Below are 27806 nucleotides of genomic sequence, written 5' to 3' on the forward strand. Positions count from 1 at the left end.
GAAAAATAATGCTACCCACCTTAGGAAGTGGAAATATAGTGCTTTTAAAATCATGTGTAAGAGGGAGAGGGAACAGGGGTGAGAAGGCTAGGAAGGTAAAGTGGGGATGGGACACTTTAAATTATTTCCTGCTTAACCATGATGTTAATCTATGTGTCAGAAATCCTCTTCAGACAGAATTTAAAGTGAAAACATGTCTGAATAATAGGTGTGCTTTCTTTCAACAGGAGAAGCAGTTTCAGAAAAAAAAATAAAAGTTGTTGAGGTTTTTTTTTGTCTGCTTGAAATGGTTTCTTTTCAAACTCTGAAGCCTGGTGCCATTCTTGTTTTTGCAGCTTTCACATTCATGAAAATGGTTTCACTGGCTCTAACAGCTTTGCTCCTGATTTGCACTCATGTCGAGCATCCCAGCCAAAAAAGAGTAAAAATATTTGGAGGGGAGGAACAGGAGTAAACCCAGTGGTGAGCAAGAATGTCCCCACAAGCTTCAGAGCTGGAGCTTAAAGCAGTGTAAAGCATATGTCACACCCTTGCCCTGTAAGCCAGTGACCTCAGAAACTCCAGTTTATACATCTTCACCCTTCATTTGCTAAAAGGAAAGGGAAAATATTGTCATGGTACATTAACATGAAGGCTATGTGTGCGAGAGGCTCAAGGGAGATTTATAACCTTGGAGCTTTCTTTACAAATAGTCCTTGAAATAGTGGTTTGGGAGGGGAGAAGTCAAACTTTCCTCAGATGGAAGAAGCAGCTTCGATTTTTTTTTTCCTTCTTTTTTTGTGATCCAAGGAGAGTAGAGCAGGTCTTGTCTGAGCTGCCTCACAGAGGCAGCGATAATACTGATATTGATTTGTTCCTATGCATCCCTGGAGTATTTGCAGGAGTATTCCTCAAGGGGGAATGTTGACTCCTTGGGCCCTGTGAGGAACAACTTTTACTAAAAATAGCTAGGGGAGTGGATCTGCTCTGAAAAACATGGCAGGGGATATTAGAAGCAAGGAAGAGACTTCTATTGCTTTCAAGTGCTTTTGGGACAAGAAGAGAATCCAGGCCAGTTCAGGTTGAATTGTGCATGCGTGCTGAAGCCCTGCCAGCACAGCTGGCAACACCACTTTTCAGCAGCAGCCTGGTTGTCAGCATGTGCTAACAAAGACCTTCAGCCCTGACTCCAGTGAACGATTAACTCTGTGTCCCTGGTGGCCATGTGGACCATATGCCTTCACAGGCTAGTGCTGCCTGCTCTAGGAGCACAGCATTAATTTCCTTTATCTCTCCTGACCCTGCCTGAGAGGTGACCTATGTGCTTTCAAGAAGGATTTTGCTAAAGGTGGCGCTGTTGAAGAGTGAGGTTTGCTCCAACATGCATGGGAGTCACCAAGAGCCACCGAAGCCTTTACATTTGGTGACATAAGTGTTATCAAGTGGAGAGCTGTGAGTGCATGACCCTTTATTTCAGCAATGTGCTTTGTCATGGCAAATGATGTCACAGGTTGCACACAATCCCTCCTGCTTATGACTCTTATGGCACCTGTACCCCCTTGGACAGACAAGGCTTCTCTGGAACAGGCTTAGTGCTGGCAAAACTTGGGGAACATGTGATGCAGAGAGGGCACAACAACAACAACAACCACAACATGACTGCTATATTTGAGTCACACAGAAAAGGACAGGCAGGACTTGAGGGATCACAGGAGCAGTAACATAATACACACCGCGGAAGTGTTCCACTTTCAGTGGGTGAGTAACTCTCCTGGATACGGCACAGCAGACGGGAAGGGAAGCTGCTGACATATCTCTGCTTTCCTTCCCCAGTAGGCTTTCCTGTTACCACCAAGCTCCATTCAGCAAGCCAATGTGAAGCTGTGTCAGACTAGCAACATTTCCATGCTGTACCTGAAAATTATGTTTTGACTTGTACAGTAAATACTTGCATAATGTAAAGGAAAGGGGGGAGATCCCAGCCTAAAACCTTCCCTGCCTTTTCTTCTGCAATGATACTTTTTGGTGTAGCCACATGTAGTCCTGTCCATTCCCCAAATGGCCATGCTCAAAGTACTCCAGAGACCATGGAATGTGATTTTTGGTAGAGCTCAGTGAGTTAGCCACCTTGGAAACTGGAATTCAGGTTAGCAACATTGTAGGATGCATTTGTACGTCACTTAAACACAATGTAAGTGTTTAAGTGACAAACAAGCCGTGTTTCAAATGCAGTGGCTTACAATCTCCTTCAGCTGTGAAGATGCCCAGTTATGAAACTCTCACTTCATGTGAAGCCTCTCATTTTCCACTGGGTGCTTGGTCCTGGTAGCTCTCCCCTTGCACCAATGTCTCTGCCGCTTCCCCCATCTTCAGGCCAGCTAGTGGTCCTCCATGCCCACCAGTGTCACTAGGGGCTAGGCGGAATAGACACAGCTCTAAGGATGAAGTAACTCCCTTCTGCAAAATGGCTTCCAAGGATCTTTTCCATCCTCTTTCTTTGGAAGTGAGCTCTTGACAATGTGTGGTTCTGTGAAGGGCCCAGGCCCTGACACGTCCCATGCCTCCTTCCTACAGCTATTACCACCTACCAGCACCTCTGTTTTCTGGGGAACAGTTTCCCTGTGTGCAGTGTGTCTTGAACATGACAAAAGAGGTGCTTGCCCTTGTTCCCCTGCTCTCCCTAGGGGCTTTAGAAGCCTAGGTTGGTTGTAGGAGTCCTGAGCAGCCCAGTAATGTGAGACTGCAGTATCTGAGGGCCAGGTTCTCAGCTCTGCCTCAACAAAGCACTGGCACCCATGCCTAGATTCTCTAGATGTCTAGATTTCTGGATCTTCAGCATGCGGAAACTCTTGTTGGCTACTCTGTATATTTAAGGACTGCAGGGAATGAGGGCCAAGGCCAGGTCAAGCTGAAGGGATTATGGGTACTTTTCAGTATGATAGATAAAGGGTGCCCACTTCCCTTTCTGGGATGACAGTGCCATGCTTGCAGATGCATTCATGCCATCAACATTTTGCTGCCAGGTACAACATCTTGGAAATGGGTCTATTTTAATACGTGCTGTGGAGGTGATACTCACCAGACAGTAAAGCCTGGCATGGGACTTCTGTAGAGGTCTGCAGAAGTAGCATAAGATGGAAGGACCTGGAGGGGATAATACTGCAGGCATGCACTGTCATGAGCTTTGCCAAGCTGAGAGCACCACACAGTACACACATGGCAGGTTTGCTGTTTTCATCTCCTGCTCTGACATCCTAGGTGTGTATGGAAAGCACTGGAACTAAGAGATCTCTTCTCTAAGTCCCTGTCCACTCTGGTCCCAGGTGCCTTCACTTCCTCATGTCCTTTTTGTGATCTTTATCTGTGGGTACATTGTCACAGCCAGGACTTGGAGAGCATGTCCAAGGGGCTTTGTAGTGAAGGTGCAGCTACATTCAGGGCTGAGACATACCATCAGCCTGGCAGCTGGGACACCTCTAAACACAAATCACTAAGCAGGAATTGCATGGAAGAGACCAAATGTTGGAGGCCTGGCTGCACATTACTGTGAATTGATTGTGTTTTCTAAGGCAGGAATTTGAGCACTTTAGCTGATTGTCTGAAACAGCTCTATGATGAACAGATGGTTTCTGATGATCATAAAGTGTTCAAATACTATGAAGAAGTTCAGGAAAAAGACATCAGATGACTTGGTCCTTGATGAAAGTTCTCTGCTATGCTTCATTTCATGGTGGCATGAATGTTTGTACAGGGCAGACACGAGCATAACTTCTGTCACGGTGACCTTTGGCTATTCCTGGTTGTGTCAGAAAAGGCAGGTTTGTCTTAGATATCTGTCTAAAATCGATATGCTGCATGTTTGATGGAGAAAGCACAAGACAGATCACTTCTCTGAGTAACACATTGGCCATCACAGGGAGGACCAGTGCTGTCTGCTTGCAACCCTTACGAGTCAGGCAGGGCAAGAATTGAATTTACATTGTCTGGTTCTGCTGTGGGAGTGTTGTGGGTGAGGGGAAGGCCATCAGCCTTGCACTCGGATACTGGAAAATCCTGCACTTTTAGGTGCAGGATTTGTTAGCTCTGATGGAAGTAAATAGGTTACAGGTAAAAAGTCCAGAATTTTTGGTGACAACCAGTTTTCATAGAGCTGGCTCTGATAAGAGCTGTGATCATGAAGAAAATTGTGAAAACTTGATTCATCAAGTGTTCAAAAAACACAGACAACAAACTACACCTGTATTTATTTTCTATTTGATATTTTCAAGTCTGCTTCATGATTTCTCAGGAACCAGAATGATGGCACAGATATTTTTGGTGCTAAGCTAAAGACTTCAGTGCTGCTAGGCTGATGGTTTCTCACACCTGAGCTACAGCCCTGACTGTAGCTGTGACTGGCCCACACAGCCCCACAGATATGCTCCTCAACAGGCTGGCTGAACCTCCCACTGAAAGAACAAGCCAGTTAAGCAGCTGTGACTTTGATTTCAAACACAGCTCTCACTATTGGCTGATAGTCGAAAGTGCCTTTTGAAAAGATAAAACAGTTTCATGTGCTTAAGCAATGGCTTTAGGGACCTTCCTTTCATAGGAGCAACACCTACAATGCAGCCAGCTGCAAAATCCCACCATCCTAGCTGAGAGTCCCACTTTTGTTTTCACAAGAGACTGCTGCACAGGCTGACCAAAAGTAAAATGCATAAATTTTAACAAAAGTAAAATGCATAAATTTATTTACAGCGGATGGAGGAGTTTCTCTCTTTTTTGCAACATCTGTGAATGATCAGGATTCTGTCTGATTGCTGGATAGCTAGCAAATCCAAGCTGAAACATCTGTGCATGAGATATGCATCATTGCTTCTCCATCTGCAAAACACATCAGACATCAGTTGATTGATTTGAGCTTGATAGGGCTAGATAACCAAGCAGCAGGAAAAGAGAAACTAGATGGCACAGTGAAAGTTGTTCCCCCTGTCCCTCCTTCTTTTCAGCTCTATATAGTTCCACCATTTATGTTTTTGCAGTTGTTTTTCTTATGTGGTGCAGTTATTGGGTTGAATATGGATAAGGGAATGAAAGCCCACATCTCAAAAATGTGGGAACACATCTGTCCTTGGCAAAAATAACTTTATCTGTGACAGCCATCACCAAAACCATAAATGAATATTATGAAGTCTTCCAGAAACTACTTTGGGATCTAAGGGAATATGGAGGGTAGCATTCAGATTTTACAGGGATTTTAACATTTTAGGCTGCTTCTCTTTTAGTTTTTAAATCAGGTTTATTCCAATGCAGTTGTTGCACTGGAGATTGTTATTGGAAGCTGAAGTCTTATTTCCTGTCTTCCTTATTCCTGACTGCATTTACACTGGCCACTACCATTCCTCATTGCTTCATACTGCCCACTTCCTTTAGCACATGGACATGAAACTATTGCTTCTTCATTGACTTCTGGAAGAGCAGACATGCATGATGATGATTAAGAAGACTCTCATTTTTAGTTTTTAAATGTGGTGTGCAAGGGGATGTGGCCTGGTTTATGACTGTGCATCTGTTGCAGCAAATACAGTATCGCTCAGTGCCGCAAAATCAGCCTAGACCTGGAGCTTGTATTCCCCTTCCAGCAATTCGTGAAGGACTCAGCAATTATCACTTGAGTAGCAGGTCTCCAAAGAGTGCCTGAGAGGAGAAAATGAAAATCTGTCTCACTTAGCCCCACATTGCTTCATCATGGGAAGTGATAGCAGCACGTAGCAGTGAGGTTTTCAGGGAGATGTGACCACCCAGACATGATACAGGCAGTAGGTACAAAGGTAGAAAGAGACACCTTTTTACAGACATCTTTCAGATTCCAGCTGCTGTTGATGTGCCACATCTGGATAGCCAGCCACCAAATCCTCTGCTGAGATCATGTCATGCTCTAGTTTCTTATGCTGCTCTGAGAGCAACGAGTGTAGAGTGTCTCTGTGCAGGCAGGACGGGTAAAACCCTATTTCTGAGACAGGGAGACATGAAGGCTTGCTTTAGCAGCCTTGTGGGACTCTGTGACTATAATAGCTGACAGAGGGATCTGCCACACAGTTTAAAATCACAGCCATCAGTCAGCCTGGTAAATGATCTTCCCTCTGCCATTCAAGGGTAGCTTATTAGCACAGTAGTTCAAAATTCCCAGTATGACTGTGATGCCTGGGTAAGTGCTTTGCAGACTGTATTTTATTCCTGTTAGGAGCAAAGCAGTCACTGAGCAGCTGGCTGGCCTAGAGGATGAATCCCCTCTTCTGTAGGCATTCCCTGTGTGGGATTACAGATGTCTACATGAGAAAGGAGATCTTCTCCTTGAAGGCTATGGCTCAGGTATTATGCATGAGCTGTTTTATTTGTACTATGACATCTAGAGGAAAGGTCTTTCTGCATCAAAAGAAATGAGCAGAAAATCACAAATGGGGAGAAAAGCATGGATCTCATAACTGTGTGTAAATACCTGAAAAAGTCTGCAAATACATTTCAGCTACTCTTGTCAGTGATGCTGGGTAATAGGACCAGAGGCAATGGGCACAAATTGAAACACAAGAGGTTTTCTCTGAATAACAGGAAACATTTTTTTACTGTAAGGGTGACCAAGCAATGGTGCAGATTGGCTGGAGAGGCGGTAGATCTCTGTCCTCTGAGATATTCAAAGGTCAGCTGGACTCAGTTCTGGGCAGCTGGCTCTAAGTGGCTTTTGCTGGACTTAGGGAGTGATTCTGTGACAGTGAGTCAGGGCAGCTCTTCAGGTCAGTCTAATGTGAGCATGGTCTTCACCCAGGTAATGGGAGTCCACCAGCTCAGTGGCACATGGCAGTGAAATGTCTTAGCCATGATCATCTCTTGGTAGCAGTTCTTCCTATTGTGAAGTTTCTCTCTGCTGCAGACGCAGAAGTACATTGACAAGCACCCACATTTCACAACCATGGGAAAATGAGGCTCTGGAAAGTTGATATGGGGTTGTTTAGGTGTAAGACAGTTCCAGAGGCCAACCCACTAGGCACCCACACCAGTTAGTGTGTGAGGTGGTTACAGAATGTTGTGCTAGGGAATGAAACAAGCAATGCATTCCAGCTTTTTCTCCTGCAAAAACTCTGTGACATTCCCTTTTGCTTCTGTCCTTTCTGCCTCAGGGCAATTTAACTGGTAACTGACAAAAGTGAGTTTGCTGCAAGTGTGCCCTGCTCAGATCTAATAAATCACATAAAAGTAGAAGAGGAACAGAACTGGAAATGTCTCTGAATAATCAGCAGATGCAAAACCTTTTACAATCTACTAAACTTGAAACACAGGCAATGATTTCGTCAGTTTTCTTTCAGAACGAAGTAATTCTGTGGTATGAATTAAATAAAAGCCAGCAAGAACATTTTTCTTCCACTGTGTGGGGGAAATATGCTCCAGATGCTTGCAGTCTGTTGGTAAGAAGCAGCAGTGTGATGGACTGGATGGATTTTGAAATCATGCCTCTAACTGATCTTAAGAAAAAATAATAACAAAACGTTCATCAACTGGCTAGGTGGAAATAATAATGGAATGCTGTAACCCAGACCTCAGAGATGCCTCTTACTGTGCTTTTTTTGGGGCAATTTTCAGGGACAAGACCCAAAACCAGCCCTAATGTTGAGTGATCTAATCTCTCAAGGTACTGGTAGATATAAGGAAAATTTTCGAGTGACTGCCTGGTCTAAGACCTAAACCATGGTTCTGAGCGTGCAGCACTGGAAATGCAGAAGAGCAACGTTACTGCTGAGATAGTTTGCTGTCTGTGGAAATCAGCCTTGTCTCTGAGAGCTTTTGGGATCTTTGCCACAGCAATGATCTTCTCTTGAGGAAGAATACAGGCACTGGGAAAAACATCGCTAAGCATTTAAAACGTGAAGTTTCTGAAGCTGATACAAAAAGGAATTTTGTCTCAGAGCAAAAGCTAGGTGAGATATCAATGCCATTTTGGAGGGGGTTTTGCCTTGACCTTCTGATGTTATGGCAGAGTTAGTTTGGAATTCTGGTGCCAGGATCAACCTAGCCTGTGCTAATAATCAGTGGCATAGCAAGACCCTGGGACCTATATTCTTACTGGTTCTTACTTATAAGGTACCTTTTAGATAACTGTGTTCAGAGTTAGCAGAGGTTTCATGGCTAGAAGACAAGCAAATGTGCCCATAGATCAGTGTGGTGACTTTGAAGAAAAGCCCTCATACTGCTCAGCAGACTCCTGCAGCATGGATGTCCCACTTCTCCAGTGGCTTCTGTGGCAATTGACGTCTGCTGAGCTCATCAGTGCTGTTCACACTAGCAAAGGTGCAGCCACAGTTTTTTGTGAGATTGAAAACTTTCACTTATTATAGTTATCACATATAACTATATGTTAGAGTTACAGAGTTATAGTTGTCTAATCAGCCATATTTTTCCATTAAAAATATATTTTCTAAACTCTTGGTTTTGCTTACACCAGCAGTAAATAATCATTGTGACACTGCTGTCTGCCACAGATGTATCAAGATGCTTGACTACAATGCTTTGCTTTGGGCACTTTTCATCCTCACTCAGGCTGGCTCCAGGACCCTGTCCTCCACAACAGGTGGAGGACACACCACACAACCTGGCCCCTGCATATTGCTGCCCTATGGAGCTGTGCAACCCTACCAGCCATTGAACTAGCTTTGTTATCTCAGCACAGCACTATGTGTTTATTTGACATTCATCCCCCTGTCTATCAAGGACCTTTGCCCCCTGTATACTTCCAAGCAAACTTGAACACCTGGCTGTCGAACTGTATTCCTCAAACTTTCTGAAAACACAAACTGTAAAAATATGAGCTTTTCTTTCACAGGGTGTCTCCTATTGGTTAGAGTGAGGTGACCAATCCCAAAAGTTAGACTCTTCTGGCACAGCAGAGAAACTCTTCTGGTTAGACTCTTCTGACAGAGCAGGCAGTTTGCAAATACGAATTCTCCCAGCATTCCCATAAATGCAACAAGATCTGCCTATGGAGGTGTGTGAGAACAGACAGGCAGGAAAAAATATTGTGGAAATGTTTCTGGAGGCCAGACCCTGTTCTGGGGTGACAAACGCTGCTTTAAAATTAGATGAGAAGGGGCAAACCCACACTAGGTCTCCCATCTCCATTGCAAATTTTCTTGAAGGGAATTAGAGAAATCCCATAGATATCTGCTGATACCTATTTCTTGGTAGGTGCTGGTGAACAAACAGGGTGCATTAAAGCCAGAAGGATTTGAATCCCAGGCAAGGAGTGATGTGTCTTTCATTGTGTCTCCAGGAGTGATGGGGAGAATCCCAGGAAGTCAGGTGTAAATGATCTGGTTTCCTCCACTGGGGTCTAGCCAAGAATTTAACACTTTTGTTTGCTTAGGAGAGGTTCTGCAGTGCTTTTAGCGTCTGTGAGGGCCCCCACTCTGCTGCTGTCTCATGAGCTGAAAGAGCACTTCTGGGCGAGTGTCATGAATCAACACTGGCCCAGGCTCTCCAGGAAAAAAATAGTTTGTCCTCCAGTCTTTACTGGGGGTCTCTCTGTAATTTATGGATGCCTGGAGGCATACTTTTTGAGGAAGTGCAATCTCCTCCTTTCGTTTAGGGTTACAGCCTGAAGGCCATTTTTAGAACTGACAGGGATGTGTCCTGTGCCAGCACAGGAAGGAAGCGTCCTGGCACACTGCAACTCATCATGGTCTCCACTACAGGCATATTAGCTGGTCCTGATGAGCAACTGGAGGGAGTGTTCTGCCAGGATGACATTTTGCACAGCCACAGAATTGTTACCACAGAGGTCTATTCTTTAAGTGACGATGATTTTTTAAATTGTAATTATCTTAGGTGGATAAGTGATTATCTTAGGTGGAAAGGCTGATTTGATGTAAGCTTACTGGAAGGAAAATCCCTTTCATATAAAACTGATGCTCTGGTATCCACTTCCATTCATTCAGCCTGCAGCTTAAGCCCTATCACCCCATAATCACTTCAGGCGGCCCCATGCATGGGACTAGTGATTTTGCTTGTGTGCAAGACACTGAGCCCAAAATCACAAACCAAGTATGAAGTGTCATTCTGGCAGCAATGCCAAGCAGAATGGAGGAACAAGAGGTTGGGGAAGAGAAATCACTATTTGCAGAGCACCTTGAGGATGTGCTAAGTGCAAACAGCCAGATAGCTTCTCCTTTCCTAGACAGAGCCAGGAAAGCAATCTTGTGGGTGATGCAAAAGATAAAAAGGCAATGCAAAGACTGGATGAACATGAGATGCAGCAAGGCTGTTGAGCTGGTGTGCAGTGTTCAGGGGGTAAAGCAGGTGGTGAATAAAGCCAAGCTCTGGCAGCACAAGTTTGTGACATGCAGAAAAATTCTTGTGCCCTAGTCCCAAAATACAGAATGACTATATTGGGCTCTTTCCTCTTTCCTCACCAGAGAAAACAAAGATTCTACCAGAATGCATTTGTCTGAATTCTCATGCAGGCAAAAGGCATATATAGGCTGCAGTAAGGAACCATCCAAGCTGGTTTCCTACTCCAGCCTGTATATAGCTTTTAGAAGTAGTAGTAGCAGTAATGAAAATTTTGTTCAGTTTTAACAATTAATTCACTGTCAAACATATGGAGAAATGACACTACCTCTTCCTGCCTTAAATTCCAGATCTATCCGTTCTTCTGACTTGACAGTGAACAGGATGTATCCTTTAAGACTTGGTATTCATCTGACAAAGCTTTAATAAGTTTTTAGGCAGGGAATGCTATTGTCTTTGATACCACTTCTCCCCCAGATTTTCATATCTTTAGGACATATCTTTAGTCTCTGGATTGTTGACGTTAAAACATTTTCTATCCACTTCAGTTGTTTGACTGCCACTCCATCTCCATCTTGCTGCATCTGTGCAGAGATGAACTGACACATCTGGATACTGATTATTCTTGGTTTATTGTCCTATTGCTTGATAATAGAAGGAGGCACAATCAAGAAGACAGCAGAGGAAATAAACATTCTTTAACTGAATTTAAAAATTCTAAATAGGACCAGGAAGTAAGAGTCCAAAAAAAAAAATAGGGCCTCCCTTATTTCTTGTAGTAGAACTAGTCAAAGTTGTTTCCTGCACTGAACCTAGATGATTTTATTTGAGCATTTGGTCCTTTTGACTTCTGTGCAGAGCTGTGAGAGTTGGTTTGTAATGGCACTGGATGCTTGGCACCAGTCTGCACTCTCTGTGTGGAGTCTGGACATTGCCCTGCCATTGGGCTGTGATGTTGGCAGCTGTTGAGCAGAATGACCCAAAGGCAGATGGTTCATAATGTCTAACAGGTATTGAGGTCTGAAGCTCCCCAGAGTGGCGAGAACCTCCAGAAAAGGGGTAGGGGAAAGAGACCATCCTAGGAAATGTACAGTGCTATGCTTTAGGATGAATCCATAGAAATCATAATGCCATATTCTGGTCAGAATGTCTTCATGGACCAGAAGAAGAGGAGAAGCAAAAAACAATACATTCTAAATCCCTTTATCTGCAGAAACAAAAGATTGGAATCAATGTTGAGTGCTGCTCAAAACCCCGTCTGCACAATATCTTGTGCAGATCCCATCTGCGAATGGGTGTGCACTTGGGCTGCAATCCTGTGCAGTCTGGGCTGGGAAAGTAACCCTGATGTTTTGTGTGCAGATTCAAGAAAGCAGCTGAGATGAGCCTATGAGCTCCTGTTACTGATAAAAGCTAACCCCATGGCCTGGGGAGAACAAAGGTGTAGCAGCTGGCTTGACTGCTTGTCAGGTGTGGAGATGAAGTGACCTGAGAAATTCACAGAAGTCCTGGTTTGGATCTTGAATTTTCTAGTGGAAATGCAAGATCCAAAGCAGGACTTCTAGTGAAAACTCAGGCTTAGGTGTCCCTGTCTGTCTGAAGAAAGGCTACAGGCCTCATGAAATATCAAAGCTAATTCTAGAAAATGCCTCTGAAGCTTAAAAAATGGGGCTTTGGTTTAAAATAGTTGCAGATAGTCACAGTAATTAAGTAGGAGTGCTGTCCACCACCAGAAGGCAAATAAAGCAGGGTGAAGTAGCTTCTGTGCGTGTGCCTGAATCAGGGAAGAATGGGTTGCCTTGTTAATGGTTTGGCACATATGGCTCTGTACCAGCTCTTTAATCTTCACATAGTGAGGAGATATCCTTAGGAAAGAACTGTGTCCCCAGGAATTTCCCTCCTAAATGTTTTTACATGTCTTCAGCATTAAACACACAGAGCAGTGCAAGGTTCCATTTTGTCTGATTGTTCTGGTTTGGGTTTGTTTTCTGTGCAACAGAGCATTTGACCAGATCTCAGCCTCAAGTGGAAATCTGGTTCAGCTGTGGTACTGTCCATCTGCTTCAAGTTAAGCATGTTTCCAAGAACCCTCCTGGTCTGGATGAACATGGTCCTGCTGCTTTCATGTCCCTGGCAATTCACTCACTTGAAAGACACCACAATGATGAAAAAAATTTGTTTTATGTCATCATAATGGGTGTAGAGGAGGTGATTTGGCCTGTTTGTGTAGCAGATCTTTAACACGGGATTTAGGGAGTAATTCTGTGGTCACTGAAATCCTGGACAGAGCTGACAGTGGAGAGAGTGAAAATCAGATCCAGACTGGCTAAGAAAGTTACACAGCAGTTCCAGCAGAAATGTTCATCGTGCCTGATAAAGGTTTGGACAGTGTTTCAGCTCTTTGAGATCACCTGCTTGGCAAAGTGAGGTGCAACAGCTGTGGCTAAAGGCAGTTATTAGTCCACTCCCCATCCAAAAATGCTGTTTCAGCAAATAAATTCAGCATTTAGAATTGTCAAGCTAGAGTTGTGCCATTTCTTGGAATAAGTAGAAAGCACATTTATTGGCTCTTTTAAATTTATCTTCTTTAATCCTGATGAAAAAGTGTAGGCATTTTCTTCAGTATTTAGTGAGGAGAAAGAAAATTCCCAATTGACAGAAAGCAAAGTAAGTGCTGACTAAAAGAAAATTACCCATGAAAGTAGACCTAGAATAAAAACTTAATTTCAGGTCTGCTACACTTGATGGGCTGACAAGAAACAACAATCTTTACGGTCAGGTAGAGGATAATCACTGACAGGCTCATATCCAGCTATGTGGTCTTGTGAGAGAGCTCAAGGCTAATCCAGAATTCCATGAAACTTTCTCAGTATGCTGTTTCTTTAATTTTCCTGGGACATTTTGCAGTCAGAGAAGCAAACTATGTAACTCTTCACAAGACCTGAGCTTTAAATGCTTTGAGGCAGGGACGGCCATTAGACTGTGCAAGTCTGCGTAGCAAACAACCCAGCAGGATAAGCAGGGGCTCACTGCCGAGCAAGGACACATTCAAGTGCTTCTCAGAAGGCAGGTCTGAAAGGGTTGGAAAATACATGGCAATTCTTTGGTGCCACAAATGACTGATCTGACCTTCACCACCCCAAAGAAAAATTCCACCCCACTGAAGTCAGTATCCTGAAAAACACCAAAAATGTTTTCCCTTGTGCCTGAGCTTCACTCCCATGATGCACTCTATGGCTCTGTTCCTGCCTCAGTAAATGCAAGCAGCATCCACAGTGTATTTATATAGTTAAAAAGAAAAAAAAAAAATGCATCTTACATACTGTTAAGACAACATTTTGTAACAAGTTACTGTTGCTTACCTATTGTCTTTAACTCTGACATGCTTTCTCATATTTTTTAGAGCAAGTTACAAAACCAGGATAAAATAAGTCTTATCTCTTGGAAAACTCCTCTCTGCTTTGTGGAAAATCCTTAATTACATTTGATAAAAAATGAGGCTATATTTTCTCCCCCCAAAGACATCCTGAAAAAAAAACCTAATTTAACTGATAAACTGAATTCAATGCATATCTAAGTGGCTTAAATTTCCTTCAGTTGTTCCAAAGCAAAGCTGTCCTGATATTTCCTAGAAGATATCAGAAATATACATATGTAAACTAAAGATTTTTCAAATTTTGGAGCCTTCCTGAGGGTCCCAGTCTTTCCAGCTGCTTCCTAGATGAATGCTTATGTGCACAGCACTAGGGTCCACTGGAGTTTTCAGGGCTGATTTCTCCTGCATCTTTCCTCCAGCCCAGTGAAGGGCTTGAGAAGGGAGTGCCAAGAGAAGAAGGACTGCTGCATCCCTCCTTTCCAAGGCCTAAGCAGCTGTTTTTCTGCCAGTAGGGCTGGGGACCATATATGGGTTAGCAGTGGGGCTACTGTTCTCACAAAGAGAGAGGGCCTAAATCCCTATTTACTGAATTTAATAAAATTATGCATTAATCACAATAATTTTTTCCAATCCTTTGCATTTTTCCTTCCAACATTATGAACTACTAACTGACTAACTCATGCTACTTTTTACTATTTTGTTAGCACTTTAGTCTCACATTTTAAATAGTTTGGGTTTTGATTGCACTCTTATAAAAATACTTTCAGATTGGGGAAAGCAGTTGGTAAACCGTCATTTAAAGCTTTAAAGCCTGGCTTCAAATGGTCCTCTCCTTTATTTCAAAAGTGCTGGGGCCTAGCACAATTCAGAGCTCCCTGTTATGGTCATGTACTTTCTCTTCACCTTCTTTCAGTGTTGAAGAGATTCATTTTTGTTTAGTTTTCTATCTCCATTCAAACTGAGATTACTATTATTAAGATGCTTTTGGAGAGCAGAATTCTACTATTTCCTGTTTTTTTTTGGCTTTTAGCTGACTATGCTTGATAATTACATGTAACCACTTCACTTTGTAATATATTCCCTGTATTTCCCTTCCAGCTGACCTAACACTTTCATGCAGTAACATATACAAAGTTCACTAACCCTTTTTTATCTGGAGGCATAACTGGGATTCTGTGTTCATGAATCTCTGAAGTCCACATCAATCCTTCTAACTTCCTTTAAAATGCAGATAAGAGTACTTTTTCTCGACTTGACGAAAAAAGCTCCTTTGCTCCTTTTTTATGTGATTTATGATATGTTTCATAATTTTAAATGGTGAAATTTAAAAAAAACTCATGGTTAAATTTCATGGTCTTTAAAATTAGTTTTGAATTCATGCTCAACAGTGGGTGAATCAGAGCTGACCTGCCTGGTAAAGGACTGTGAATATAAATCTGTTCTGAACTCTGTGCAAACCTCTTTTGTGGCAGCTTCTTTCAGTCAAGGTTTACTGTGTTTGGCTGTATGGGGTGGCTTTCTTTCCCACTGCAGGTGAATGTTAGGTAACAAAGGCACATGCATAATCGGGAGGTCTCTCAGGCATGTGTGTCACACATACACATGGATGCATGCCATCCCAATTAGCACGTGCAGGAGTTTTGGACTGTGATGCTCTGCAGATCTGTCACAGTAACACCCACTTGAGGAGACTTGTGCCTCTGACAGCCTCTCAGACATTTCCACATAAATGCTCTTACAGCCCAGGAAATTAACTGAAGTTAGGCATCAGATGTTGTACAAAAAGAAAGAAAAAAAAGAGAAAGACGCATTCTGTTTTTCCACAGAGCCCAGGTGACCTCCTGACCCCACATGTAGGCATACCTAAAGCTTGGGATGTGAGCATGAGCAACTGCTTGTGCATGACAGCTGCTTCAACTAGCTGCTCAAACTGTGCTGCTGCAGCAGACACAGCTCCTTCAATTACCTTGAATTAAGTACCAACTAGTGACAACTCAGGGCACAGATTCTCCATGGTCTAAGGCACTGATCCAGAAAAGCATTTAAGTGCGTGCTTGTTTACCCTTTCTGTACAAAGTTCATAAGCACATGCTTAGATGTAAGGACAATTTGAAGTCTTATTGAAATAATTTTTCAAGGGACTGGGATAAACGAATCCTGGCCATCCTACAGAGAGAATTTTTTTAAATAAAAATGTTGTGTTTATCCCTTAGATTTCTGCTAATAGAGCTACGGTGCGGCTTTCTACTGAAATGTCACAGTGCAAGTAAAAATTACTTTGGAAGTCTCTTTAAGACACTGCCTTTGACTTTTCTCGTTCCCCACTTTTCATTAGCAGTTCACCACAAAGAATGCATTTCCCACAAATTTAAAATTAAGGCCAAGCAGCATGTTAATCTGCATTGCCTGTAATTGCCATGTGCTGTATTTCAGAAAGCAGTGTTACATATTTTGCTACTTTAAAACAAAAAGCAAACCAAATGGTCACACAGAAGATAACTAATCAGTCTGCCAGCACATCCCTCTGCCATGAAAAATTTCTTCTCTCTAGACTGATCAAGGTATTGTGTGAATGCTATCCAGCTTTCATGCCCAGACAGACATATGACCAAATGTGTGGCTGCTAAGAGCGATGTTCAGCAAAGTTGCTTGACTACCTGTGACTGGTGGCAAAACTCACAATTTGATGCTCCAGTGTGGAATCAGAGTTCTTTTTTGGGGCCAGATAAAGAAAGAGGTACCATCTGCACTCTTGCTCTGATTGTTACAGGAGTACCTGAATGGCTAGCAGAATGCTAGCAGTATTTTTCCTGGCTGAAAGGAAAAAAAAAATGTAATAATTAAAATATCCTTGGTCATATAATGCTCTTTCCTCTAAATGGCTGGCAGAACCTAACAAAGGAAGATGCGCTCCATGTATTACTCCAGAATAATTTGCCTCATCAAAATTCACAAGATTCAGATATATAGTAATGCACAAAAAAGAAGGCAAAACAATTGGGGGTTTTGGCTCTGTCTGCTTTCTTCTGGAGGTAGTTAATTTGCACCAAAAAATATGACAAAAGTAAAGAACAGCACCTTTTCTTTCTTTAAACTGATAGGAAATTTGCTATCAATGCTAAACCAGAATTTAACCTTGGGACAGATATCTGGATTTTGGGGGTAGAAAAAGATGTGTTTATAAGTAAGAATATAGGAAAGCTAAGAGACAGTGACTATGTGAGTCGGCAAAGAGCCAGAAATTCTTTCTTGTGTTGCTTTGTGCATTGTATTTTCACATACATAGCTTTGGAAGGAAGGGTCCACATTAATAAAGAAATTATACTGGTCTTTTAAGACCGTCTTTGTTCACTCTGTGTACTAAGCCCAAGGGTAGGTCAGGACCACCAGCAATTAAAAAAAAACAAACCCAAATCAGAAGAAAGACCCTCAGGAGAGTGAGCATAATGGTCACTACTAAGGTAGAAATTGTAAAAAATTACTGGATAGTATATATTACTAATATATTAATACAATATATACTGCTAATATAATAGTATATATTACTACTATAATTAGCATTATATTACTAATATAATTATACTACATTAATATATCATAATTATATATAATTAATATAATTGTATATAATCATACTGACAAAAGATGGAAAAATTCACCATACAGAATGAGCTCCATAAAAGCAACATCTTATTCTTCTACTTAAACAAAAAGATACTGCTTCATAGAGTGACATGCCTTTTACCTTTCATTTGACCTCTTTGTCTTTTTATTTAAGGCTTCAATAGATTTTGGCTTTGTTGTTGGGAAGTATTTAATTAAAACAAGTAAGAATGAGCAGGAAGTATTGTTCCATACAGTGAGCCACAGACTGTTAGCATTTTAACTTTAAAGGTTTACCCAGTTTCAGCCTTAAAAGTGGTAACAGTTTTGCTATATATTAATAATTTATGCATGCCCTAATAAGATTATCAGGAGGAGACTATTGAATATTTTGAGAGCTATGAAAGCTCATTCTTTTAATTTGCACTGGATTAAAGCCTGGTGCATTTCTGGCTTTTCTCAATATGTTTAAGACTGTATTAGCAGCAAGGTGTACTTTTGTGAAGATTTAAACACTAGCCTCCTTGGTGGCTACAACTGAATCTCACTGTTAGAGACTGATAAATTCTTCCGTGTATTTTTTATCATGTAAGGATCACCCTTAGAGCACAGTACTAATAACGCCAAGGTCAGAGGTTCTATCCTTGTATGGGCCATTCACCGAAAAGCTGGGCTTAGCAGCCCTTGCGGGTCCTTCCAACTCAGAATGTTCTGGTGATGCTGTGAACGCTGCCGATGCAGAGCACACTGGACACACAAATTTGGAATGTTGGCTGCCCATGAAACAAGAATGAGACAAAATAATTCAAGCCAACGGGCAATATAAAAGCTCGTTAAGAATCACAATATTCCATTTTGCATTCTCTTAAGGAGAGCAGTAGGAAGGGCAGAGACACAGGCAGGCTGCCCCAGGGCGGACAGACCCGGGGTGCTGCGCTCCCTGAGGGCACGGGCGCGGCGGGGTGGCCGAGGGGTGCGGGACGTGGGGCGCGGCCGCCCCAGTCTCCCGGGCCCAGGAGAGGTCCCAGCGTGGCACAGCCCGGCCGGAGGCTCCGGGATCCCCCCCGATGCCGCCCCACCGCCCGCCTCCGCTGCGACGGGCCCCGCTCCCTCCCCTTCCTCCCCCCGCCCCGCAGGGAACCTTTTAAGAGGAGGGGGCAGAGGCTGGAGGACTTGGCCAGGGGACGGGGCTGCTCCTGCGAGAGCTCTGGGATTGAATCGGACGGCCAAACCCAAAAACTAACAGGGAGAAGGAAGGAAAAAAAAAAAAAAGGGGTGGGGTGGGGCAAAAGACGTAAAAAAAAAAAAAAAAAAAAAAAAAAAAAAAAAAAAAAAAAAAAAAAAAAAAAACGAAAGAAATAAGTAAAACGGGAAGTGCAGAAGCACGGAAAAGTGGGAGGACAAAACAGAAACCGCAGGGGGACGCGGTCGGCACGCTGCGCGCAGCGCGGGGATGGTGCGCCCCGGCGGGCTGTGCCGCCCGCTGCTGCTGCTGCTGCTGCTGCTGCAGGGCTCCCTCCTCCTGCTGGCCACAGCCCGGCACGGCCGCGCCGCCGCCTGCCCGCTCCGCAGAAAGGTAAGCGCCGTCCGCGCTGCGCTCCTGACTTGGGATGCCCTCCTGCCGGGGGTCCGCTGCCGTCCGCCCCGCACCGGCAGCGCGGGGGACGCGGGTCTGGTCCCCTCGGGGCGCGGTGACGGGAGGGGGCGGCGTGCGGGGCCGCCCCGGCCACGGCTGAGTCCGTTCTGTCAGGCCGGCGCCGTGCGCGGAGCCCGGGCGGCAGGCGCTCGGCAGCGGCACCGCGGCTTCCCGCGACTGCGAGGTAATGCTGGGACCGTGCATGGGGGAGGAGGAGCCTGGGGTGAACCCCAGCAGGATCTTTTGCCTGCGGTGAGTAGGACGAGCTGCGCTGCTCGCAAGAGCACCGATTGGCCGAGAGTGACTTGCTAGCACCGTCCCGCACAGGGTTACCGCCTAGTCCCACTTCAGAACGCCGAGCGTGCTGGAACAGGTTCGGACCAGCAAAGGGCCATTTGGCGTGAGAACGCGGTTGTACGTTATGTTAGGTTTTGCTCGTCTCGTAAACTTAGCAGCTTGGCTGCAGTAGCCAGGAGCAGCAGCATGCACTGACTTAGCTCCGGTGGGTGGTTAGTACAGCAGAGGATCCCTGCTGCAAGTTAGGGGTGATGTTACGGCCGCTGTGAGGCTGGTGTAGACGAGCTCTGTCATTTCTATGAAAGATCAAAAAAAGTCGTTCTTATTGAAGCTTGAAGCTTCTGAGACAGAAGTACCAAAAATAATATAGGAAAAGCCTTCCTGAGCTTACTTTGTGTTAACAAGCCATCTGTGCTGTCTCTTCGCATGTGCTTGTACCTAACATGCTTCTGGGATATGTGTATCGCCACTTCACCTTCCCTTCCAGGCAGGGTTAACTCCACCAGCATAGCTCTTAAGGAAACTGGAAGTTCTTAGAAGTAAGTGCAGACCTTCTGCACTGGGGAGGTGCCAAAGCCACAGCAGGCTCACTGCAGGGTAGGTGTGAGAAAGTTTTGCAACTGAAGAAGGTCTGCTCTGTGACTTTACTCCCCTCTCTCACTGCTCATGCACCTACATGTAGCCCTTGTTCCTGGGGGCCTTCCTGCCTCTGTGAGCATGCTGGTTCCCCAGAATATCTTCTCCTAGCATTTAGGGCATTATGGAATCAGCCATATGCCAAGCTACATGTGCTTTGCTGGAAGTGTCTGCCTGAGCTTGAGTTAAATAGAGCCTAGCCCTACCTTGGGGGATGGTGTCTTTACAGTTTGCTTGGAACTAGTTTGTCAACTGGATTTGTAGGTGGCCAGTTGTGACACTGCCATAAAGCCAGGTCAACCCTTTGGAGTGAGTACCCCCTTCTCCTTGAGGGCATGAGGTGCAAAGGATGTGGGCCAGTATGAAGCTACTGCAAGGAGCTAGTGAGAGCAAGTACAAAGAGGACAGCTCCTGAGCAGAAGTCATACTTGTGGAAATGTATAACTTCCTAGATTGGGTGGGACTTGCAGGAAGTTTTCTTCAGAAAAAATTGACTGGACTTCTGCCAATTGCTAGCAAGACTGGAGGTGAAATGTGTTAATGGTAGGTAATTATCTGCTGATTACGCTGTCATTAACATGTGAGACCACCTGTAGTTCTGGAATAGGCACGCCGTTTCCGAGGGTCATTAGGACAGTGGTAATAACCACATTGTCTAGGAATGGCAGTGTCTGCCTTATTTACAAAGCTGTTGAGTTTATCCTTATGAATATTTACCAGAACTCCTTAGGGAAAATAGACTGCCTTGTTCCTGCATCACCACGGATGGGTTTTGAATTTACTTTAGTTCTTTTTAGGATTCCTTTTCTTACCTCTCTTAGACAGGCCTAACTTTTTTCTTTTTGTTAGGTTGTCTCAGTCTCTCCCATGAAAGAAGTATGTGCGTTGTTGCCTGAAAAGCTGCTATTTTAAGGAATGAACCTACAGTATTTCAGAAGGCTTTCTCATCATGACTCAGAATTACAGTTAAAGCTACAACCAATAAGGTGCCTTATCATTCTCAAAAAAAAAAAAATACATTGAAAACCATTAATTTAAAATAAAGTATGCTGGAACCTTTTTGTTGTATATGCTGGTTGTATTCCTAATACTAAGTAATGTGGTCTGGTACTGCTTTCTTTTTGCTTAACATTAGAGTGTATTGGAAAAATCAAAGCCAGAAATCAGGGATTAATTTTGGTGTGCTTGTAGTTGTAGTTGGTTAGTATTTTATGATGTGTTGTTCCTGATAGAGGGCCAATTAATTTATATCGCTGCTTTTCCCCATATATGCTCTTCAGCAGAGCAAGTCATATGTCTGTTCTTAACCTGCGGCTTTTTAGTTAAAAACTTTATTTTTCATTTCTGGCACTTTGGATGTGTTTTCTTAGTAGCTGGAGCCAGGGCAATGTTTATTCCCCAAGTGAGTTCTACTTTCAGTCTTGAGTTTGAGAGTGTCAGTAATGCAGGTGGGCAAAAGCTCAATATAAGTACTATTAAAAATGTGGCTGACATTTTTCTGTGCATTACCATAGTTGCATAGGCATGTAACATGGTGAGTAAAATCTTTGCCCCAATTAGGTATAAAGGAACTTGACAAGATAGGATGCCAGGGTAGATAAGAGAGAGGGAGAAAGCCATAATAGGTAGGGTTATAGGGCTGCCTGCCTGGGTGAAATATTGCATGCCATGTGCTTTGGCTTCTGTAGCTAGCAAGAAAAATAAGGCACGAGAATATTGTGGATTGAGAAGCAGTGCAGTTCTGGGCTGACGTTTGGAAGGTGTGTGGTTGTGAGGTCAAGTGGTGAATATTAGGGGTCCTGAAAGACAGTGAAGCCATGGAGGGCATCTACCTACACAGTGAGGTACACACTTTGTGCTTTGAAATGCACAGTCTACATAGATGGGATAGAAGATGGAAGGAAGCAGAGCTCATGTTGAAGGAAGCAGACCAAGTGTAGGTTGTCCCTGTCTGGAGTTCTTATCCAGTTCTTCAGTCTCTGGACTGTTTTCCTTTCCCTCTGAGCCTTCATTCCTGGCATCAGCACAGCTTTCTGTCTATACTTTTCTATTTAGTTTTTTATACTCTCATGCTCTTCTAGATGTTTGGAGTGCTGTCACTATTTAAATTATTTGTTACTCCTGGTGTTTTTCTGAATTGTTTTCTGAATGTTTGCCAATTTAAATCTTGTTAGTATGTCATTCAGCCCAATTTGAGATAGTTTCTGTGAGGAAAAAAAAAAAGACGCTTTCTCTGATTTTCTTTGGCATTTCTCTTCCAGAAGAGTCATTGCTGCATCACTTGAAGTGATATGTGATATCTGACAAATGCAATAGTATTTGTGTATTTGAAGACTAGAGGTTGCATCCTCTACTGGATCTCTGAATAGTGCTGGAAAAGCAAGCTGTTGGTGCTAAGTGAACCAACATGAAATGAACAAAACCTGAGGCTTGGAGTTTTTTAACCAAAAAGAAGTAACCTCAGCTCTCAAAGAAGTACCCTTGACATGCACCATGCTTTTGCAGAAATTTTGCAGTGGCTGACACTGTTGTCCTGTCACGTTGGGGAAGTGTTGTCTGTCCCTGTGTATCCCCATTGCACTCTAGTGGATAGTGAAGTTTGTCCCTTGTGCAGCCTTGGTTGAGAAGGAGGCTTTCCAAGTCTTGTGGTAGGGAGTGGATTCCACAAGTCCCAGTGCATTCTCTGTGGCAGTGTCAGCATTTTCACCTGGGAAGGTAAGGCAGAGGAGAAGGCACCGTGCTGTAGTTCTGAGCATTGAGAAATACCTTGGTCTGATGATTCCTTGGACCTTTCCGTGGCAGCAAGTTGGGAGGCCTGCGTTTTCTTGTGAGACTGCTGCTCTTTCCCCTTGCTCAGGGTTTTTCCCGTGATGAGGAATGCGTTGACTGCCACCTGAGATTTGTAGAGGGGAGACAGAAATATGTATCTATGCATCTTGATCTTTTTGTTGTTACGCTACTGGAACTGAAATTCCTCAAGCTGCGCAGCTCAGCTGCCATAGGCCTCCAGGACAACACTTTGACTGTAATTTGTTTAAAACGCCTCTTTTTGTTGCAACAGCTGTGTTAAAGGATGTTACTGCAAATGAAAATTGGGCTGTAGCACTTTTGTCTACTGCATGCTCTCAGGGAAGAGAGGTGCTGCAGTGACGGTGTATGGTGTGATGCTGAACAAGCCTCGGCACTGCTCCTGTGCTATTTCATGGCTGCCTAGAGTGTTGTTTAACAGCTGCCCTTTTATGGTATTGGGGTGAGATCATATCCTTGATTTTCCTCTCTGAAGCTGCATTGATACATGCAAGAGCTCCAGGAGGTCCGAAGGGAGAGGGGAGTGCCTGAAGGTACAGCAGGGGAAGACAGACTTTCTCAGGCACACCAAGGGCTTTGCTCCTTCCCCACTCACGCAGAGGGTTACTACAGGAGACTGTTTGCCAGGGCCTGGCACAGAGGCAGAGCGCTGCTGGGATTCCAGTCTCCACTTTGGAAGAAAAAGGAGATGCCAGAGGAGTGTGAGGCACTAGCATGTCCAGAGCAGGTGTAGTGCCACCTTTTAGAGGGAGAGTGAGCTTTGTGAGCTCCCCATGTACCATCACTTGGTGATGATAACCACTGCTGGTGCCTGGAAACTGATTCTGCAGCGTTTGGGGAGTTTACCATCAGTGGTGGGACACTGAGGTTTTCTGTCTTCTCATGCTGGTTCCAGGCTTTCTGTGAAGGTCTGAGGGGTGCTTAGGGTGGTTTCTCAAGTTCATGACTACTCCTTTTGACATGCAAGAGTGCTCAGCTGCTCTGCTTTGTAATGTCAGGGTCTCAAGAAGTGTGTGAAATGTTTTCATGATGTCTTAGCCTGCTTTCCTTCTGCCTGTGCTATAGGCTCTTTAAATGAAGACTGAATGTACTCTGTGGCTGATGGCCTGTTTTATTTCTTCAGAGGTCCCACTGGTACCAGGCAGTATTACTCTGCTTTCAGTATCTGAATATGAAAGTTGTGGGGATAAGCAGAGAGAAAAAAAAAAAAAAAAGAGTATAAGACCGAAAGCCTTTCTAGCTGGGCTATGTGCAGTAGTCCAGAGTAGTGCTAAACACTAAAGTCTGGTACCAGTCATCTGGGCTTGAGCCTTCTTGCTGGATTTATTGAGGAGCTGAAAAGCTGGCTGGTGACCACTTGTTCTGTATGATTCCTTGCAGTTGTACCTGGTTTTGTGCACTCCCACCTACACAATCAGGCCTGTGTGAAGAGAAGTAGTATTGACCTCCTAACCTCCTGCCTGTCCCGGGTGCCTCCTCTGTGCAGTAGATCGAAAGCAGCACTTCTGGTCCTTCCTCCTTGCTGCCTGACCGTTACTTCCAGTTCATTTCTCACCACTGTGGCATGCTCTTTCATTTTCCCCTTCTGACTAGTGCTGCGGGAGAACCCTCTCTCATTTTCCCTCTTGTTTTACTCTGCGTAGTCATTCTTCTGTATTCCTCCCAGGTCTATGTTAGATTTTTATTCACCTGTTGTGGTGTATCTTTGGTACCCCCTGGGGCTCTTCATGTTTCTTAACCCTTCTTCCTATGGTCTTCAGGAGAGTTTTTGTGCTCTGTGATTCAGGTGTGCATTCTGGGACTGTCCTGAAGGATGGTGTTGCCAGGATCTGAAATATCCTTCAGACTCTTGATATGCTGCAGAACAGTCTCAAGAGCTCATTGGAATATATTTGGTTTGTGCTCTTGGGCACATGGTGCAGTTCTTGTAACTCTCCCATGGAGTGCCAGGAGTTGGACTTCAGTGATCGCTGTGTGTCCCTTTCAGCTCATGATATTCTATGTCCTATAGTCCATGCAGGTGAAGAGGACTGGTGGTAGCACTTTGCTGAAGTGCTGCCTTATCTGTGGTCTGGTTTTGAAGTACAGAGCTGCTGGAGATGGTTGTCTGGGATGAGCCATTGCAGACCAGTCTTTAACATTAACCTTTCTGACCCTGAGTCTTTAGTGTCAGAGGTTTATAGGCAATGTGCTTCCAGTAAATTCCTCCAAGCAGCCTGTTCTGCTTTTGGCAGTCAGGCAGGCTTCTTAGATCAGCACAAATGCACGGTTAGCCCCAGTGCTGAGGTTAGAGTTATCTGCTGACTCAAGGCTGACCAGATGTTTGAGTGCATCCGGAAGCCTGTTCCCTTACTTAGACGTGCAAAGGCTAACTCTTCCTGTCTGTGCGGACAGACACCGCTTGTATCCATTGTTCCAGTAAGTACTATGGCACCAGTGGGCTGCTGTGGGTGATGGAGGCTGTGCCTGTTGCTGGTGTGAGTTGAAATGATTCAAGCAGGATCTGTGTTGTCCCATCTGCTCTTCTGTCCCGTGGGAGCACCACAACCTGTATTGAGGTATCTCAGGTGATGCTGTGAGGTGTATTTTCCAGCAGAACAAATTTAAATCTGATTCTGACTTCCTGATGGCTGTGGGTTTTAGAGGTTTTAAAAGTTAATTTAAAAAAAGATGCTTTTTTTATCCCTCTGTGTTTACAAGTGGATACCCTGAAGCCACAGGCCAAGTTTTCCCTGCAGAAAAATTTTTTCACTTATTTTCTAAGGTATTGCACACTCTTCTCTGCTGCTCAAGAAAGAGTACTGGGCTGTGAGGGGTCTTTACTGAGTGTCTGTCTGCCATGAGCAAAACTTTATTTCTGCCTGTTCCAGCAGGTCTGCCTGCCAGCTGTGTTTTGTGTTGCTCATTTCCTTGGTGTCTTGCTGTTGTGTTATAATCCCAGCTGTCAACCAAGCACCGCACTCATTAAATCCCCATTCCATGCAAGAGAGGTTGCAAGAGAGCACTGGAAGGATGAATTATTGGGTTCAAATGATGACAACTTAATAGCTAAAGCAAAAGTCATGCACACAAATAAAGCAAAAGAAGGAATTCAAGCGCGACTTCGCAGGGCAGGCAGGTGTTCAGCCATCCCCAGGAAAGCAGGCTCCATCAGGCATAGCAGTGACTAGAGAAGACAAACCCCATCATTCTGAATGTTCTCTCTCCTCTTCCCCCCCCTCCCTGGCTCTTTGTGCTGAGCGTGATGCCATGTGGTATGGAATGTTGTTTTGGTCAGTTAGGGTCAGCTGTCCTAGCTATATCCCCTCCCAATATCTTGTGCACCCTCAGCATACGTGCTTGCAGTCATACAACAGGGAGAAAAGGCCTTGGCTCTGTGCAAGCACTGCTCAGCACTAACAAAAGCATCTCTATAATATCAGCACTGTTTTCAGCCCTATACCAGCCACTGTGAAGAAAATGGATGAATTTTCCAAATTCAGCCAAAACCAGCATAGTCAAATGGGAAGTTCACCCATGATGCTGCACCACCTTCTGACTAAGTGTCACAGCAGTTTCTTTGATGAAAGGTGCCTTGCTGTGCTGAAGTGAGAGGTGAAAGTGATAGAAATTCTGCTGTCCTGCTTTGCTTCAGCAAATAGTGCTGATTTTTGACTTGATGAAAGGCAGAAGTTGGGTAAGTGTTGTGCCTGAATCATGGTGTGCTAGGGCTGTGCTTCTCTGCTGCTTTTGGTAGATACCCAGATGATGTATCAGGTGATACTACTGTTGAGAAGACGCAGTGTTACCTTTCAGGAGGAGAAAGCCCAAGACAATATTCATGTGTTTTTATTTCATGAAAATGGAAATTTTACCTCAGGACCTGAGAAAAACAATGGTGAAAGAGGACTTTATGTGAGCAAAGTCACTTTAGGAAAAGTGCATGCTGGCCAGCTGCTGAGCCAGGTGACCTGCTGGCTTGGCACCATGTTTTCCTTAAGCCCTCTGCTGCAGTGGCCTGGCATAAACCTGTGTACTTACTCAGCTGTGTCTCCCTCTCTCCCAGCAAAATGAGCTGAACTCCTTCCTATGGACAATCAAGAGAGATCCCCCATCTTATTTCTTTGGCACCATCCATGTCCCATACACGCGTGTCTGGGATTTTATCCCAGAGAACTCCAAGAAAGCCTTCCAGCAGAGCCACATCGTGTACTTTGAGCTGGATCTCACTGACCCCTACACCATCTCAGCTCTCACCAGCTGCCAGCTCCTGCCGCAGGGGAAGAACCTCCAAGATGTGCTGCCCCGAGACATCTACCGCCGGCTGAAGCGGCACCTGGAGTATGTCAAGCTCATGATGCCATCCTGGATGACCCCAGACCAACGGGGCAAAGGGCTGTATGCAGATTACCTCTTCAATGCCATTGCTGGCAACTGGGAGCAGAAGAGGCCAGTCTGGGTGATGCTGATGGTGAACTCCCTGACAGAGGTAGACATCAAGTCACGAGGCGTGCCTGTCCTGGATCTGTTCCTGGCCCAGGAAGCAGAGCGGCTGAGGAAGCAAACGGGAGCTGTGGAGAAAGTAGAAGAGCAGTGCCACCCGCTCAATGGGCTGAACTTCTCCCAGGTGAGGTGGAGTGGTGTGCAGGGTGCCAGGCTGGCTCCTGAGCTGGATATCACAGCAGAAACAGCATGGGCTGGGGTGCGGGGTAAGTGCTTTCTAACCTGAGACTTGTGTCTGCTCTCTGCAGCCCATGCCTTTGCCTGCATCCTCAGGAGAATTTGCTAGCACAGGATCAGGCCAGAGCTGAATTCATCCAGGCCTGGCCTGGGAAGACCCCTGTTCTCTTCCTTGGGCAGCCTTGGGCATGTTCTACCCTCAGAGACACCAGATCTTTCAATGTGTGCTCTCTAACTCTGACTGGGCTGCCTTGCAGGGGCTCAGGACAGGCTGGGGCTCAGTCTCCAAACTTGTTAAAGTAATAGCAAGTTAAAAAGAAAGAAGTGAGTACTTGGGGAAAGCAGGGGTGCTGTGAGTAGTGCTGAGAAGTAATTGCTGGTTGGAAAGCATCACAGTGAATATTTTGATGCCCTCAGAAATAGGGGCCCATCATCCGCAATGGAAAAAGTATTTTTTGTTTGTTGGGGCTTTTTTTCCCTTCCATTTTTACCAGG

General features: G+C 44.5%; 2 protein-coding genes across 2 annotated transcripts in view; both read left to right on the forward strand.

Moving 5' to 3' along the window:
* Positions 1-27806, forward strand: part of HOOK3 (hook microtubule tethering protein 3) — a 945081-nt gene that overhangs the window by 318987 nt on the left and 598288 nt on the right. The window lies entirely within an intron of this gene.
* Positions 18729-27806, forward strand: part of TRABD2A (TraB domain containing 2A) — an 82424-nt gene continuing 73346 nt past the window's right edge. Inside the window, exons 1-2 of the mRNA XM_030237477.2 lie at positions 18729-18851; positions 26698-27258. Of these exons, the coding sequence (XP_030093337.2) occupies positions 18729-18851; positions 26698-27258 (684 nt within the window). The remainder of the gene's footprint in view (positions 18852-26697; positions 27259-27806) is intronic.

Source organism: Serinus canaria, chromosome Z (assembly GCF_022539315.1).
Source record: "Serinus canaria isolate serCan28SL12 chromosome Z, serCan2020, whole genome shotgun sequence".
Lineage (NCBI taxonomy): Eukaryota > Metazoa > Chordata > Aves > Passeriformes > Fringillidae > Serinus > Serinus canaria.